At 33.6% G+C, this 18,627-nt stretch overlaps 1 protein-coding gene across 1 annotated transcript in view; it reads right to left on the bottom strand.

Moving 5' to 3' along the window:
* SLC26A7 (solute carrier family 26 member 7) overlaps positions 1-18,627 on the bottom strand; it is a 228,662-nt gene that overhangs the window by 113,829 nt on the left and 96,206 nt on the right. The window contains exons 6-8 of the mRNA XM_066372472.1: positions 18,342-18,424; positions 15,522-15,669; positions 7,708-7,821 (exon numbers count right to left, since the gene is read on the bottom strand). Coding sequence (XP_066228569.1) covers positions 7,708-7,821; positions 15,522-15,669; positions 18,342-18,424 — 345 coding nt within the window. The remainder of the gene's footprint in view (positions 1-7,707; positions 7,822-15,521; positions 15,670-18,341; positions 18,425-18,627) is intronic.

Raw genomic sequence — 18,627 nt, 5'->3', positions numbered from 1 at the left:
AAGGTGCAATATTTCATTATTTGTGACACGTGCATATATTGCCTATTTTCAAGTTCCCCTTGGCAATCAAGATAAGAATTGCGCTCCTCATATTGCATGTCATAACTATGAGGAAATGCTTCATGACTGGGCAAAAGGAAAACGCAAAGGAATGCCTTTTGGAATTCCCATGGTTTGGCGTGAACCTAAGGACCACAGCAGTGACTGTTATTTCTGTTTGATCCATATATAGGGCATCGGCAAGAAAAAACAGCATATGATCACATATTCTAAAATTCCTTCAGCAATATGACCTATCCTACACTCTGAGACACTCCCAGTTCCAGTTTTCAATGGTTTTATTTCTTCTAAGGACAAAGAAAGTGAACATGGTGATCAAGTATATTTTGATAAGATGCATGAGAAAATGGTTGCAGAATCTGAAGGGTCTTCTTCTAAAACCAAGAAGTCATTAATCCCTCAGCAGTTTAGCCAACCCAAATTGAATAATTTAGTAAGAATGACATAAAAATTGTCCTCAACTTTCTGAAGTATGAGGAGCATAACTGGATCATTTGTGTGGATCTTAAAATGGTAAATTTTCTACTAGGACAACATAGAGTTTTCATGAAGTATCCTTGCTTTCTGTGTTTGTGGGACAGTTGAGCTTGGGAGAAACACTGAACACAGAATGAGTGGCCAAAACATGAAGCTCTGGAAGTTAGGATGCAAAATATTGTAAATGAACCTGTAGTTAATCGAGATAGAATCATTTTCCCCCCCACTTCACATCAAAGTTGGCTTAATGAAGCAGTTTGTTCAGGCTTTGAATAGAGAAAGTGAATGCTTTCAACATATTATTTCTGCCTTTCCTGCCTTGTCTTTTGAGAAGATAAAAGCAGGTGTATTCAATGGACCTCAAATTGGAACCCTCATATGTGATGAAGAGTTTGCCAGAAAGATGAATAAAGAGGAGAAAGCAGCATGGCAGTCTTTTGTGGCAGTTACAAAGAACTTCCTTGGCAACAAAAAAGCAGAAAACTATGAACTTCTGGTTCAAAGGATGCTGTTGGCTTTCCACGACATTGGATGTAACATGAACATTATGATTCACTTCTTGAACAGCCACCATGATAAGTTTCCTGAAAATCTTGGATCTGTTAGTGATGAGTAGACTACTGCTGGAGCATCAAATGAGATTGTCCTCAACAAGTACACAAACGCAAGAGCTACAAATGCAAATTTTTGCCTGAATAGAATTTAAATAAGTTTTGCACATATTTTATGATTAAAATAAGTGTTTTAATATGTTCTATTTCAAAATTGTAGACAAATTCTGATGCAATCATTTCTTTTAGTGTATTAGTGTATTTACTGCATTATATAAATTATTATATTTTCACAAAGATGATGCCAAAGAAGACATTCGACTTCATTATGTTAAACTAAATGTTGAAAATTTTACAATAAGATGAAAATCTAAAATCTTGAATTGCAAAAAAATGTAGCTTACAGAGAAAAACTAATGTCAGATTTGAGATCAGCACACTCGGATTAAGTAAGAACAAGTGTTTTTGTGGATGCAACAAAAATTTTGTTCCCCAGTGTAGTTCTCCAAGCAAATAATACCCAAAAAAAGCAAGTGTAGCCATATTAATATCTGACAAGGTTGACTGCCAGACAGCAGAGGTAACAATAGATAAAGATGGATATTTGTATGATAAAGGAAACATTATGTCAAGAAGACATAACACTTCTTTATATATATGCATTGACTCAGTGTGCACCAAAATATATGTGATCTACTAACTAAAAATGAAAACAGACAAGAACACAATCATTTTATTGAGTATTTTAAACATAAATGTATATTGTATTTTATCAAATGCCTTTTCTGCATCTATTGATACAATCATAGAATATTTGTTTTTTGTTTTGTTGATGTGGTATATTATGTTGACTGATTTATATATGTTGAATCATTCTTGTGCTCCTGAGATGAATCCCACTTGATTGTAATGTATTATATTTTTTTAATGTATTATTGTATTTTATTTGATGGTATTCTGTTTAGGATTTTTATATCTGTATTAATAAGAGATATTGGTCTGTAGTTTTCTCTTTTTATGTGGTCCTTTCCATGTTTTGGTATCAGGGTTATGTTGGCCTCATAAAATGCGTTAAGTAGTATTGCTTCTTCTGTATTTTTTTGGGGAGACTAATAACAAATCTTTAAGAAGAATAGATAACAAATCTTTGAATATTTGGTATAATTCACTAATGTAGCCATCTGGTTCTGGACTTTTATTTTTTGAAAGGCTTTTGATAGTTGTTCCTATTTCCTCCCTGCTTTTGGGTCTATTTAGGTTTACTATTTCTTTGTGACTCAGTCTAGAAAGATTGTGTAGTTCTAAGAGCTTATCCATTTCTTCTAGATTGTTAAATTTGGTGGTATATAGCTTTTTATATTATTCTAGTATGATCCTTTGTGTGTGTGTGTGTGTGTGTGTGTGTGTATGATGTCAGTGGTAATTTCTCCTCTTTCATTTTGGATTTTATTTATATGAGTCCTTTTATTGATCTTTTCAAAGAATCAGCTCTTTGTTGTATTAAATTTTTCTATTTTTTTGTTCTCTATTTTATTTATTTCTACTCTAATTATTACTATTTCCTTTATTTTTCTGACTTTGGGTTGCCTTTCTTCTTTTTTTTCTAGTTCTTTAATATGTGACATTAGGATGTTTACTTAGAAATCTTTATTATTCCTTGATATAAGGTTGTAATGATATACAGCTTCCTTTTATTACTGCTTTTGCTGCACTCCAGAAATTTTGACCTGTCATGTTTTCATTCTTGTTTGTCTGTGTATATCTTTTTATCTCTGCATTTGTTTCTTTTTTGACACAACTATCTTTAGAGGTATGTTGTTTAATTTTCACATTTTTGTGGGTTTCTTCACTTCTGTTTTGCAATTGAATTCATAGAATATTCATAGTACAATTTCAATCTTCCTGAATTTGTTGATGTTAGTTTTGGGGCCCAACATATTGTCTGTCATTGAGAATGTTCCATGCACCCTGGGAAATAATGTATAATCTGATGTTCTTGGATGAAATGTCATGTAAATATCTATTATGTCCAGTTGGTCTAGTATGCCTTTTAAGGCCAATATTTCTTTATTAATTTTCTGCTTGGATGATTTACCTAAAGCCATCAGGGCTGTGTTGAGATCTATAAATAGTGTTGTGTTTTTGTCTCTTTTTCATTTTGAATCAGTTAGTAGATGTCTTATATATTTTGGCACTCCCTGGTTCAGTGCACATATATTAAAAAGTGTTATGTCTTCTTGATACCGTGTCCCCTTTATCATTATTAAATTTCCATCCTTGTCTCTGGTTACCTTTGTTGTCTTGAAGTCAGCATTTTCAGATATTAGTATGGCTATACCTGTTTTTCTTTGGGTATCATTTGTTTGGAGAATTGTTTTCCAACCTTTCACTTAGAGTCTACATTTGTCCTTGCAGCTTAGATGTGCCTCTTGAAGGCAGCATATGGTTGGCTTTTTTGTTTTGATCCAATCTGCTACTCTGTGCCAATTTATTGGGGAGTTCAGTCCATTTACATTTAGGGTAACTGTTGATACTTGAGAATTTTCTATAGCCATTTTATGCTTTATTTTCTAGTAACTCTGTATTTCACTTAGTTCATCTCTTTTGTGTTTCTTTTAGTTGTTTTTGTTTGGTGGTATTTTATACTTCTTTCTTTTATTTCTTCTTGTGTTAAGCTATGCATTTCAGTAGTGGCTTTTTTGTGAGTGGTTACCATTAGTTTATTAAGATAAAATTTCTAATCAACAGTGGAAAATGAAGTTGATAGGTTAAATAATTTAAGCATTGAGAATTAACCTTGGATATGATAATATATGCCAGAACTTGGCAGAACAGTTTTAGTGGTATTCTAGGACTATAAGTTTGAATAGATAAGTGGAGATAAAAAATATAAATAAATAAATAAACAAACAAATGAAAAACAAACAAACTTGGCTTACCCAGTGCTTTCATCAATATATTTCAGTAATAAATTAAATACACATAAACTTAGCTTTTCATGTTAAAAATCTAAAATGATTATGATAGAAAAGCATTCTCACTTAGATATGCACATCAAATCAGATTTCTTCTCCAGCCACTGAGGAATTGTTAAACAGATAAGTGGTCATCTCAACAAGCATAATAGCATAAAATATTCTATTCCTAAGCTTTTTTATCTTTTACTGGTTTTGTGAGTCTTCTTTCATTTTTTGAAGTCTGATGAACAGAACACCATACAGAAAATAACAAAAAGTTCTTACAAAAGTTCTATTGTTCTAATTATTCAAATGTGTGCACTCCAGAAGAGAGAATAGAAAGTTTTCTCTCCATCTTTATCCTATTTATTGAACACATTTATATTCAACTCAAGTGGGGAAAAAATCCCATATTTAAAAACAACTACATGTTTTCTCAACATATTCTCTTTCAGACATTTAATATTAAAAGTTACAAAGGTTAATCAGATGGTATTGTTATAACTAAAATAGTAATTAGAAAAGCAGTAAATGCTTACAGAAATTCCAGAAATGGAGAACACTTAAGGTGAAAAACATCTCACAAATTCTATTCCAAACTTCTCTGTCCATGAGATAAATGAAGATGCTAACTTGCTCAAGATCCCCAACAAACTGGATGGCCAACTTGGACTAGCAGCTGCCTTGCTACATCCCAACCAAACCAAGATGTTTATAGTACTAAATTAAGCAAAAAACTCTGATAAAACTAATAACAATAAAATCAGTGATAATTACCAACATTGAAGAGCATTTATTTTGCACTTAACCATTGTACTAAATAAGCACGTATTAACTCAATCCTTATAACGATTACTTTAACAGTCGAGTCCTGTTATGTTAGAGAGGTGAAGTTATGTGTGCACAGTCATCCAACCACATGATGTTTTATTGAGTTGGACAATTGAAATTTGTATGGCTTTATTAACCAATGTCATACCAAAAAATTCAATAACATAAAATTAAAAAACAATAAAATATCACCTAACACTTGTCAGAAGGCTATCATCAGTAAATCAACAAAGAACAAGAGCTCAGCTCTAGAATCCATGTACTTAAACACTCTCTAAATTTTTCTAAGCTGAACATAAAGAGAGCAAATCTAAAACACTCAGCCTTCTGAAAAACCAATTAAACACTACTATAGAATACTAGAATTTTTTAGATAAATGAGTCTTTAAAGTAAGGGATGATACCTAATCAAATTAAAACCATAATAATTGAGCAATATATATCAAAAGGGAAAGAAGGGGGAGGTGAAAATGGGCAAAGCTGAGATAAATTGGGACAGAAAGTGACTTGACTTTGAGTGGAAAGTGCATGATGCAGTACACAGATGATGTTTTATTGAGTTGGACAATTGAAATTTGTATGGTTTTATTAACCAATGTCATACCAAAAAATTCAATAAGATAAAATTAAAAAACACAATAAAATATCACCTAACACTTGTCAGAATGGCTATCATCAGTAAATCAACAAAGAACAAGAGTTGGTGAAGATGCAAAGAAAGAAAACCCTTATGTACCGTTGCTGAGAATGCACATTTGTGCAGCCACTGTGGAAAGGAGTACAGAGTTACCTCAAAAAATTAAAAATGGAACTGTATTATGGCCCACTTCTGGAAATATTTCCAAAGAAAATAAAACACTAATTCAAAAGAATATACACATCCCTATATTCACTGTAGCAATTTTGCAATAGCCAAGATTTGGAAGCAGCCAATGTGCTCATCAGTAGATGGGTGGGTAAAGAAAGCTGTGGTACATTTACATAATGGAGTACTACTTAACCATAAAAAGATGGAAATCTTACCTTTTACAACAGCATGATGGACCTAAAGAGTATTGTGCTAAGTAAAATAAACCAGTCAGAGAAAAACAAGTACTATATGATTTCACTTATATGTGGAATCTAATAAAGAAAATAAAGTAACAAATAGAAACAGACTCAAAATAGAAACAAAATAGTACAGAGAATAAACTGACAGCTGTCAAGTGGAGGGGTTTTGGGGACTGGGTGAAAAAAAGATAAAGGGATTAAGAAAAAAAGCAAGTTTATAGGCTCAGAGAACAGTATAGAGATTGGCAGAGGGAAAAGGGGAGGTAGAGGAAGGTAAAGGGGGGTATAAATAGTGATGAAATGAGACTTGACTTGGGGTGATGAACACAAAATACAATATACAGATAATGTGTTACAGAATTGTACACCTAGAAGCTATATAATTTTATTAACCATGGTCACCCCAATAAATTAAATTAAAAATATAAATAAGTGCATTACATATAAACATTCAAATTTATATCACAAATATTTGACAATACAATTTGACAAAATGTTTATGCCAATACACATGATGACCATATGTTTGAAGTCACTAACCACTTAATAATTAAATTGTCATGTAAAATGAGGTTGAATAAGAATTTCACATCTTAGCTGATGAGTTGTAACTTTTGTCAAATTATTATACATTCATAATTTCTTGCTACTTCCCCTTGCTTCATTACTATTCATAAATAATTTTATTAATTTTGTTATATTTAATAGCTATTTACCCATCTTTCTTTTACCACTTCTTCCTGAAGATCAAGAACAATATCTTTTCAAATTTAGTCTTCTATCATATCATGCCCCAAAAAAGACCTACTGTAAGGTAAACTCCTAAAATTTAAAGTATCACATAAAATACTTTATGAATTCTTATTCAATTTCAACTTTAAATAAATGTTAATTGCTTTAGTAATAATTAGCAGATAACATTGATTTTTATATTAATACATGCATGAATTTTCTTGTATACAACAGTGGTTAACAGTACAAGATTTGTAGTAAATTTGTCTAGATTAAAATCCCAGCTCTACCAACTCACTTAGCTCTGTGGTCTGGTTAATTTACTTTAACCCTCTTTTCTTCAACTCTATAATCTGGAAACTGAGAATAATATTATACTTCTCTCAGAGTTACCTAAAAGGTTAAATGAGTTCATTTACTTAGAAAGTATGACATGCAGTGCCTGGCAAATACAGCAATATATATGTTTACCAATACTACCACTATAATAATTATTACTGATTATCTTTATTGTCAATATATGCCAGTAATGAGCACAATATTTGATATGCGGGTGACATTCAAATGTCAAGTTAACTTGAGTTTCTAAAAATATGTAATAATTGGGTTTTACCCTCAAATGTGCATAAACATCTTATTACATATTTAAATTCATGTACATCTATTTGTACAAGAACTTCATTGTCAAAGATTAATTTTGCATATAATTGATTTTATTTTATTTAAAGGAAATGAACAAAAACAGAAAAAATTTTAATTAATCAGCTTAGCAAAAACAACAAATTCAGAGACTCCACTAGAGGGAAATATGATTTAAAACTGCAAATAGTACAGAATTTTTTTAGTCAGCTCACTGAAATCATTGGCTTCTAGAAGGAACATTTACAAGAAAGAAAAGAGAGATTGACTTCCTCAAAACAAGTTAGAAAAATATTGAAGAAGTAAAAGTACTTTCTGGACTTAAAATAGAAGCTTGCTCTTACCACTCTCTCCCAGAAGAAGAGTACAGGCCGAGCAGTTCTTTTATCCCTGCTAAACAGAAACATTACCTGTGTCTTTGCGCCTGTGCTGTACAAACCAGTAGTCCTTCCCATGGCAGCAGCACTTGGAATGCAGAAGAAAAATGAAGAAATCACATTGCTGAGGCCATGAGCCAAAAATTCCTATAGGATTGATAATATAAAAATATATTATTTTTTGGCCGTGGTCAGTGGCTCAGTGGGTAGAACATCAGCCTGATGTATGCACATCCCAAGTTCAATTCTTAGTAATGGCACACATGAGGAGCAACCATCTTCTTTTCTCCCTCTGCCTCCCTTTTCTCTCTCTCTTCTTCTCCCACAGTCAGTGGTTCAATTGGTTCAAGTATGGCCCTAGGCGCCACCGAGGATAGGTCTGTCAGAGTGCTCAGTTGCTAAAGATATCTTGGTACTCAAGCATCAGCCCCATATGGGGTTGCTGGGTGGATACTGGTCAGGGCACATGCAGAAGTCTGCCTTATTATCTCCCCTCCACTCACCTAATAAAAGAAAGAAAAGAAAATATATAATTTCTTAATAACAATCAACTTTTAGAGATGACAGCTAAAACCTGTCAAACAATGAGACTTGTTTATATTAAACTTATGTTCTCTCTACTAGTTGTGCTTTAACCATTGTTTAAAAAACAAACATTCACTGTGTGATTAAATGAGCCAGAAAGTGTTCTGAGCACTTTACTCATTTTAATGTTCATAACAACCTTATCAGAAAGTACAAGATATTGATAGTCTCTGTTGCTAAATTCTCCCCTATCTTTTAAATCACTATAATCAAGGCTTTTGTTCCCACCACTCCACGCTCTTAACAATGCTAAAGCCAATGGGTGATTCCTACCTTACTTGACCTAAAGGCAGCATTTGATCCCATTGCTCGCTTAGTCTTCCTTAAAAGCTCATGGTAGATCTCTCTAAAACCTCACTCCTTCTTAATTTCCTCCTACCTCCCTGGCCACCATTTCTCTATTTCTTTTGTGGTTCCTTTTCTTATAAACAATCAAAAATATTGTACCACTTCTCAATCTATATCATAGCTGCCCAAATATACATAAACAATTATCAACTTTTATTTCTAGCCTGGACCACTTTTCTGAACTTTAGACTTATATAGCCAACCTGTTACTCAGTCATCTCCATTTAGATGGTCAATAGTTATATAAAACTTAATAGAGTTATTGCTGTCTACAACACCCAACATGGTCCTCCCAAGTTCTTCCACATCTCAAAGAATAGGCCAAAAGCTTTAGTCATGTGCCTCATAATGATGTTTCAGTCAAAGACAGACCACCTGCAGACAGTGATATCCTAAGATTATAATACAGCTGAAAAATTCCTAAACCTAGTGATGTCTGTAGCCATTATAACATTATAGTGCAACATGTTGCTCACATGTTTGTGGTGATGTTGGTATAAACAAACCTAATATATTGCCAGTTGTATAAAAGTAGCACAGGCCTTGGCTGGCTGGCTCAGTGGTAGAACCTATGCCTGGCATATAGAAGTCCCAAGTTTGATTCCCGGCCAGGCACATAAAAGAAGAGTCCATCAGCTTCTCCACCCTTCCCCATCTCCTTTCTCTGTCTCTCTGTTTCCCAAGGCTCAATTGGAGCAAAGTTGGCCCAAGCCCTGAGGATGGCTCCATCGCCTCCACCTCAGGCACTAAAATGGCTCCAGTTATAACAGAGCAATGCCCCAGATGGACAGAGAATCTGGTGTGTATGCCAGGTGGATCTCAGTTGGTCACATGAAAGATTCTGTCTCTCTGTCTCCCCACTTCTCACTTCAGAAAAATACAAAAAAAAAAAAAAAAGTATAGCACATACAATTCTGTATAGTATGTAATATCTGATAAAAATAATAAATGGCTATGTTCCTGGTTTATGTATAAATATTTACTATATTGTACCTTTTATTGTTATTTTAAACTAGACATTTTTTACTTATTAAAAAAAGGTTTTGCTTTAAAACAGTATGTCCTGTTATACCAGCAGCAGTCTTATACATCTCATGTTTATCATACGTCTTGATTATGTAATTTTTTTGTGTGTTTGATTTAATCTTATGTTGTTTTGTATAATGACACACTACATAAGTTTGTAGCCTAAGAGCAACAGTCTATATACCATATAGTATAGGTGTATAGTAGACCATACCATCTAGGCTTGTGTAAAAAAACTGTTTGAAAAGTGACAAAAGAGTAACATCAGAGAAGTGGTGCCATGATGGTGCTCCTGATATTTCCCCTTGAAATTTCAACAAATTCAACAATTAAAGACAAAGAATAAATCTCAAGAGAATCTGAAATATACACACACTAGACAAAGGTATGATTGGGCAAAAAGGTGGCTGAATATATAATCCACTCTGAAGGAAATAAGATGAAGAATGGAGTATTCTGCTTTCCTCACTGATCGGAGAAAGGGACGCTTTCATCTGAAAACAAGAGATATGGAGGATCTGGGGAAGAAGGAAGAAGCTAGAATAAGGTGGATGATCAAGCAGAGGAGAGAGCGTGCCAGCTCAGCCTGAGATAGTGGACATGGGGGAAACGTGGGCAGCAGGCTCTGATGGAGGTTGCCAGTGTGAGTTGCCCACAAAGGCTGGTGTCAGAGCGGCTTTGTGTGCTCCCAGGTCCGCAATCACAAGCAGTGTGCGAGTGCCTCCACCTGGCACCTCTGGCACGGATGGTCCTCTAAGGCTGGAGGACTTAGCCAAAGATTATCAGTGGTGGAAATCTTTGTGGGCTGTAACCAGCGTTTTTGTGTAGTCCTGGCTCTCCAACCAATAGCATAAGAATTTACAAGGGCCAGGATCCCTAGGCCTGGACCTGTTCAGAGGGGAGGCCTCCACAAACCAATACAGGTCTCAAAGCACATTCCTGGGCCTGACCTGTGGTGGCGCAGTGGATAAAGCGTCGACCTGGAAATGCTGAGGTCACCGGTTCAAAACCCTGGGCTTGCCTGGTCAAGACACATAAGGGAATTGATGCTTCCAGCTCCTCCCCTCCTTCTCTCTCTCTGTCTCTCCTCTCTCTCTCTCTCTGTCTCTCCCTCTCCTCTCTAAAATGAATAAAAAAAAAAGCACATTCCTGTATTCCAATACTGACTGAGATCACAAGCATTGTGCACCTAAGTGGGCAGGGCAGGAGCAAACCTTCGTGTGCACTATGGAAGCTGTGGGGACTGGGCGTGCATGTGGTTTGCTGCAGGCTACCAAACAGTGCGCAAAGGAGAAACCTGTGAAGATTAAACCCGCAGAGCACTGAAGTGTACTAGACATGCCCAGAGTCCCTTAGAAAGGCATCTAATTTGCAATCAGCTCCCAGCTGATGGCAAGCTGAGATGTGCTAGATATGTCCACTGGCCCATAGAAAGGTGCCAGATCTGCAATCAGCTCCCAGCCTGGCCTGCTTTCACTAACAGCTCAGGTAGACACAGCCTTACTCAGAACTGTGCTTTGAGCGGTACTGGAGGAAGGACTTGGCTGCTCTTAGAGCCTCTTACTGTGCAAGCAGTGGCTGGGGCGAACCTCACAGCTCAGTCCTCAGTCTGCTAGCTCAGGAAGGAGAGACGTGGAGAAAGGCACCTGAAAACTAACTGAGTCTCCCATTGTCAGAGACTCTAAACCCTAACAAGCCCCACCTACAAATGAGACTGAGGCCAAGCCTATGTTATTGCCATAGTGACACAACAACAAATCTCTGCTCAAAAGCCTCACAGGGGCAAAACCTGCAGTATAGATTTACCTGCCAAAAAATAAAAAAATAAAAAGCTACTTCTCAAAACCAGAAAAAAATCACATTTTTTTATAACTTCTTTTTTATCTTTTTTCTTTTTTTCCCCGCTTTGGTAATTTTTTATTTTTTCCTTTTCATTCTTTCCTTTTCCTATTGAACTTCATTATCCATAGTTTTTACATTTTTCATTTTTTTATGAAGGTTACATTTCAAAAACCTTAACTTTATTTTTATTCTTTTTTTTCTCTTATTCAATTATCACTTATCAACAAATTATTTTATTTTGGATTCATATTTTTCTTTGTGGTATTTTGCATTTTTTAATTCATTTTTTATCTCTGTCATTTTCTCTCAGTTCTAGTTTCCTGTTATCTGTAGTTTTAGTTCCACTTATCATAATAAAATTTTCATTTTTTCACTATATCTTTTCAATTTTTATTTTATTTTTAATTATCTCTTATTAGTGTTATTAACAATACCACTCTCAAATGCCATTAAGAAAAAAGAAATCAAATATCATGATACAAAAGACAGAAATCAAATATCATGGATACAAAAGACAGAGATGTAGCTCAGATAGATAATAAAAAATCTCTAGAAAAATATTTCAATTGCTTGAAAACCTTGGAGTTAAATAACAGAGAATTAAAAATTGAACTTCTAAAAATACTCAGAAAAATACAAGTAAGCATGGAAAGGCAATTTAGAGAACTAAAAAAAAATTCAATAACCAAAAGAATACATTACCAATAAAATTGAAACTATAAAAAAGAACCAAACAGAAATGAGAAACTCAATACATGAACTTGAAAAACAAGGTAACATGCTTAGCTAATGGAACATACCAGATAGAGGAGAGAATTAGTGACATAGAAGACAGGCAAGTAGAGACCCTAAAGAGAGAAGACAGAGACTCACAAACTTAAAAAAAATGAGAAAGCCCTACAGGAATTATCTGACTCCATCAGAAAGAGCAACATAAAAATAATAGGTATATCATGAGAAGAGAGAAAAAATGGATTGGAGAACATATTCAAACAAATAATAGATGAAAACTTCCTAAGCCTGTGGAATTAGAGCCTCAAATCCAAGAAGCAAACAGAACACTGAGTTACCTTAACCCAAATAGACCTACTCCAAGACACATCGTAATAAAATTATTACTAACCAATGACAAAAAGAAATCCTCAAGGCAGCCAGGGAAAAAAAAGAATACAACATATAAAGGATGGCCCATTAGGCTATCATCCAATTTCTCAGCAGAAACTCTACAGGCCAGAAGAAAATGGACCCCAATATTTAAGATACTGAAAGAGAGAAACTTCCAGCCAAGAATAATATATCTATCAAAATTATCCTTCAAATACAAAGGGGAAATAAAAACATTCACAGATATAGAAAAGATGAGGGAATTTATCACCAGAAAGCCCCCACTTCATGACATTCTAAAGGGGGTTATCAGACCAGATACAAAAAACAAAACAAAACAAAATTACAACTAAAAGCTCCAACAAGATCACAATAAAAACAAGATTAATCTGTGACAAAGAAACAAAAAAGGGGAGAGGACAAACATTAACAGTAGCAAAGGAGGATGGAGTGCAGAAGCATTCATGAGATAATGTACTACAATGAATATGATATATATTCTTTTTATTACCAAATGGTAACCACTCCTGAAAAAACCACTGTGGAAACACATGGCTTAAAAAAAGAAGTATGGAATACAACCAAACAAAAACAAATGAAAGAAAAACAAAAGAGAAGAACCAAACAAGATACAGAGCTATCAGAAAGCAAAATATAAAATGGCAATAGGAAACCCTCAAGTGTCAATAATTAACACTAAACATAAATGGATTGAACTCACCAATAAAAAGACACAGAGTAGCAGAATGGATTAAGAAAGAAAATCCAATAGTATGCTGCCTTCAAAACACATCTAAGTTACAAGGATAAAAACAAATTCAAAGTGAAAAGTTGGAAAACAATTCTCCAAAAAAAAAACATCCAAAGAAAAGCAGGTGTAGTCATACTCATATCTAACAATGCTGGCTACAAGACAACAAAGGTAATCAGAGACAAAGAAGATCATTTCATAATGATAAAGGGCACATTGAATCAAGAAGAAATATTTCTTAATATATACACACCAAACCAAGGAGCACCAAAGTATATAAGACATCTACTAACAGATCTAAAAATAAAAACTGACAAAAATACAATCATACTTGGAGACCTCAGTACATTGCTGATGGCTCTAGATAGTTCATCCAAACAGAAAAATCAATAAAGAAATATGGGCCTTAAACAAAACACTAGAACAATTGAATATGGTATACATCTACAAGGACATTTCATCTCAAAACAACAGAGTAAACATTTTTCTCCACTGTACATAAAACATTCTCAAGAACTGAGCATATGTTGGGCCATATGCTCAACAACATCAACAAATTCAGAAAGATTGAAATTATAACAAGCATATTCTCTGACCATAAAGCTTTGAGACAAGAATTCAAATGCAAAAAAAAATAAACAAACCCACAAAAATGTGGAAATTAAACAATATACTTCTAAAAAAATAAGTGAGTCAAAGAAGAAATAAAAGCAGAAATCAAAAGATACAGACAGACAATACAATATGAAAATGATAATACAACATATCAGAATCTCTGGGATACAGCAAAAGCAGTAATAAGAGGGAAATTCATATCACTATAAGCTTGTATGAACAAACAAGAAAGCTACCAAGTAAACAACTTAACATCACATCTTAAGGAACTAGAAAAAGAAAAACAAAGGCTACTCAAAACCAGCAGAAGAAAAAAAAAATAAAAATAAAAGAACTAAATAAAATAGAGAACAGAAAAACTATAGAAAAAAATCAATAAAACAAGGAGCTGGTTCTTTCAAAAGATCAACAAAATTGACAAACCCTTGGCAAGACTCACTAAAGAAAAAAGAGAAAGGACTCATATAAACAAAATTCAAAATGAAAGTGGAGAAATCACCACAGATAATATAGATATACAAAGAATTATTGTAGAATACTATGAAGAACTATATGCCACCAAATTTAACAATCTAGAAGAAATAGATAAATTCTTAGAAGAATACAGCCTTCCTAGACTGAGTCATGAAGAAGCAGAAAGCCTAAACAGACTCATAAGCAGGGAAGAAATAGAAACAACTATCAAAACCTCCAAAACATTAAAGCCCAGGGCCAGGCGGCTATACTAGTAAATTCTATTAAACATTCAAAGAAGACTTGGTTCCTACTGTACTCAAAGTCTTCCAAAAAATTGAAGAAGAAGCAATACTTCCAAACACATTTTATGAGGCCAACATAACCCTCATACCAAAACTGGCTAGGACAACACAAAAAAGAAAACTATAGACCAATATCTCTAATGAAAACCGATGCAAAAATCCTAAACAAAATACTGGCCTGTTGTATCGTTTGTTCCTAGACCAGTGCCTGGTACATTAGTAACATATAATACACATTTGTTGAGTGAATAAATCTGCTTTTTTACAAATGACAATACTGGGGCACAAAAATAATTAAGGGCACACAGTGTTAAAGTGAGATTTAAACGTAAGTAATTTGGCACTTGTTACCAGTATTCTGCAGCTATCTCTACACCAGCAGAAATGTAAGGTCACAGGGGCTTAAAATAAGACACTGGCAGAAGTAGATCTAGGATTATGACCATTATCTTCATCCTTTAGCATTCTAAAAACAAATGCTCATATCCCTTATTTTGTTTTATTAAGAAAGGTAATACTAGTGTTATTTGAACTATAAAATCCATAATTTTTATAAGTGCTCAATATTAAATATATTTAGATTATTTCCTAAAATAAAAAGAAAATTAAGATATCCCCCTTTCTAAAAATAAAATTATAAACCAACACATAAAGGACAAATTTTCAGCTTTGAGATTTTTTTTTTGTTTTGCCCTACCTATTCTACTATACACTTAAAAAAAAAAGTTATATTGTTTAGAAGTTCAACATTATCAGGATCTGGAAGCACACAGCAAAATGATACAATTACTGGGGAGAGATTTAGGGACATACTCCACCTGGTTGTCATCAATTGAATATTTGAATTTTTTGGCAGAATCTTGAGCTAGAGCCAAGGAGGCCACATAGCCTACAAGCGCCACTCCAAAAGACTCTGTGATTACTGCAGAAAGCACACTCATTGAGGGAGTTTTAGGTGAAGGAATTCTGTGAAAAGAAATATCATAGTGAAGTTACTGACTTTCAAGTAATTTCTGTAACAACTTGCAATGACTTCAACTATGATAATAATTCTGAAGTTTACACAGACTAACTAAAATATCCATGAGAAAACCAAGCAGCCTTGCCCTTAGAAGACCTTTGTTTTCAACATTATTTAACAGAAAGCAAGATTGAAAGGAATACCACAGGGACAGCTCCATGTACCTGTCATTCACATCCAGGTTCACCACAGAAACTCTGACTCAACAAAAATTTTCTGTTTCAGAGCAAAAGCACATCTGGAGCATTCTTTCATTTGAATTTTCCAAATATTTATTTGGCTGGTATTAGAGACTATGTCCCCTGCCTTTAACACTATAGTGTTGTATGAGAATACTAGTTTACTGTGAACTACAATTCTTGAGTTAATCATTAATTACATTTGCTATTGAGTTCATAATCTTTATTTATCTTTTTGAGAGTACATTTATTGAAGCTGGTTACAGTGAAACGAGTAAGAACTTAGAAGAACCAACAGGAAAGAACTTAGTGGAGCTGTTTTGGCCTTGAAGACAGGTTCAAGTGGTTAGCCCAAGAGCAGCTGCCATTACTCATTACACCCCTAGTTGAAAGTCTTGTGGGGACACCTAGAACTTAGGAGTTGCACACCTGAAATAGAAGAAAGGTGTTGGCATGCTCATGAGAAGGAGGGTGATTAATTATTTTTAACTCTATTCTTTCATAGCACACTTAACTATGCATCACATAAGAAAAATATGTATAAAGGCTCCATCTACCCTTTGTTGCAAAATATAAAACCATAGTTAATTGTTTCTTAGTTTTAAAGAACTATTTAAAAATTATTTTCAACTAATATCTGACCATTTTTCTTCTGGTCTTTTGAAAACCACTTATGTCAAACAAAGTATTATCATTTATTTATTCCTGATGATGGTTTGGAAGATCCACCTCTCCTCAATAGAAAATCCATCTGAGTCAAAAGGTAAGGGAATGCTTGTTAATTTAATATCTAGTATATAAGTAGCATTCTCAGCCTTTTCATATTAACTTTATGAAAAACAAACCATTTTGAGGAAGGTTACATAAATGTATCTAAACTACAGAATGAATAATAGTAAAGATTGAATCTCAGCTTCATCTAATTTCAATGCCATGCTCTTTTGTTGATTTCTTAAAATTCTGGGTCTGCAAAGTTTACTCAAAATACAGGGGATCCTCAGATTACAACAGTCTCGACATACAATGTTTCAAGTTTACAATGCTCACTCCCATAAAAACTTAAAAAAATTGAAACATAAATGTTTCATCTTATGCTGCTAGCATTGTACTTAAGGACTATGTGGGCAAATTAGTTTGTTTGCATGCAGTGGAAGAATACATAATAATGCAGCATTTGAGTGAGGGAGTTGGTGTCTCCCGGTATGCTTACTTATGCCATTCTGAACTGTTAAATGCACAAGTGTTCCGTTGTTAGGCTAGGGTGTGTTTCAACCTACACCAAAATTTGGGTCATGTCACTGTCGTAGAAATGGAACTGTGTTGTAATCTGAGGACCCCTTGTAAGGGAAAATTAGAGTAGATGAAGGATAGGAATAATTTCTTTAACTACTTGCTAAAGTTTACCCCCCAAAACAAAGTGGCTTGTATCATTTACAGGTTGGGAAATAGGCTATACAAATGTACTACCATTTCAAAAGTATAAGAACTTTTGTTTCATAAAAATTAAGCTTGCCTAATGATTAATAATAATAAACTAACCTAAAAAGAAAAAAATAAATTAACTTTTGAAGATGGAAAAGTAAATAACTTTTCAGAAAAACCAAATTGACTCAGATAATCATCATTAACCTATAACTGCATAAAGGTTGAAGAAAGGATTTTTAAAAATTATCTTTTTAATCTCTGGAAATTTTTCCTTGGTTCCTCTATTTTGATGTAGTTAAAAATCAAAATTTGGGACTAGAATATAAAAATATAAAGAACAACAAACTAACTTTGGCCCAATTTATAAATATTGATGTGTATAGTTCTTTAAAAGGAAATAACTCAGAAGACATCCCCTTTTTCTGAAGATGCCTTTGTTTTCTATCATGCTGTATTTGAAACAACCTTTTACTTTTAAGAGTGAACACTTCTTGATAACCTTCCTTTTAGTGTTCAGAGGAAAACTTTAAGATGATAAGGAAACGATGCCTTCTCCTCCACTCTATCTTTTCCCTCACCATTATCTACGCAGGCCTATGGGTTTGCTATTTCAGAATATCCTGTGTACATTTACTATGTTTTAAGTGAAATAAGAATAGCGATAAGAACATGTAAGTGGAATGGTGAAGACTAAATCTTAAAGCATCACTCCAATTTTGAAATCCACTGCCTCTCATTTTAAATATATATATATATTTTTGTAAAGAATTACCAAATTTTTTACTTGAAGCAATGTTGTAAATTATCAAATATGAAAATATTCTAAGAAGTTAGATTTTCTTTACATGTTAATTACTTGTTTTTATCACCTAAGAATAAAAATTAATGAAAATTTTGTCCCTTACAGGTTCTTTGAAAGAAATAAATTGATACCACCTACTTCCACTCCCTTCTCTCATCAAAAACAAACGAACATACAAACACAAAAATGAAAAATAAAAAGACCACATTACCCTTTTGGAATATGACCAACTACTTCTAATCCATATGTGTTTTCCATATTGGTATGATAACAAACAAATGATGCAGCAATAATCTGTGTGGTTTCATTTGAAAAGAGATAAAAAAAAACATTAGTAGTATCCTTTAAACACCTTTTTAAAAAATTCTGTTTAAAAGTAAACATTGTTCATGTTTTCTGTGATTGTCAAAAGCAATATAGCAGTTGTACAATTTTTTAAAATTAAGAAATTTTAAAATTCAAAAAATATATCTGACATTTGACAACACTTAATTTGC

Source organism: Saccopteryx leptura, chromosome 3, assembly GCF_036850995.1.
Source record: "Saccopteryx leptura isolate mSacLep1 chromosome 3, mSacLep1_pri_phased_curated, whole genome shotgun sequence".
Classification (NCBI taxonomy): Eukaryota; Metazoa; Chordata; class Mammalia; order Chiroptera; family Emballonuridae; genus Saccopteryx; species Saccopteryx leptura.
Note: the sequence above shows the minus strand (reverse complement) of the source record. Positions and strands in the feature narration are given on the sequence as shown.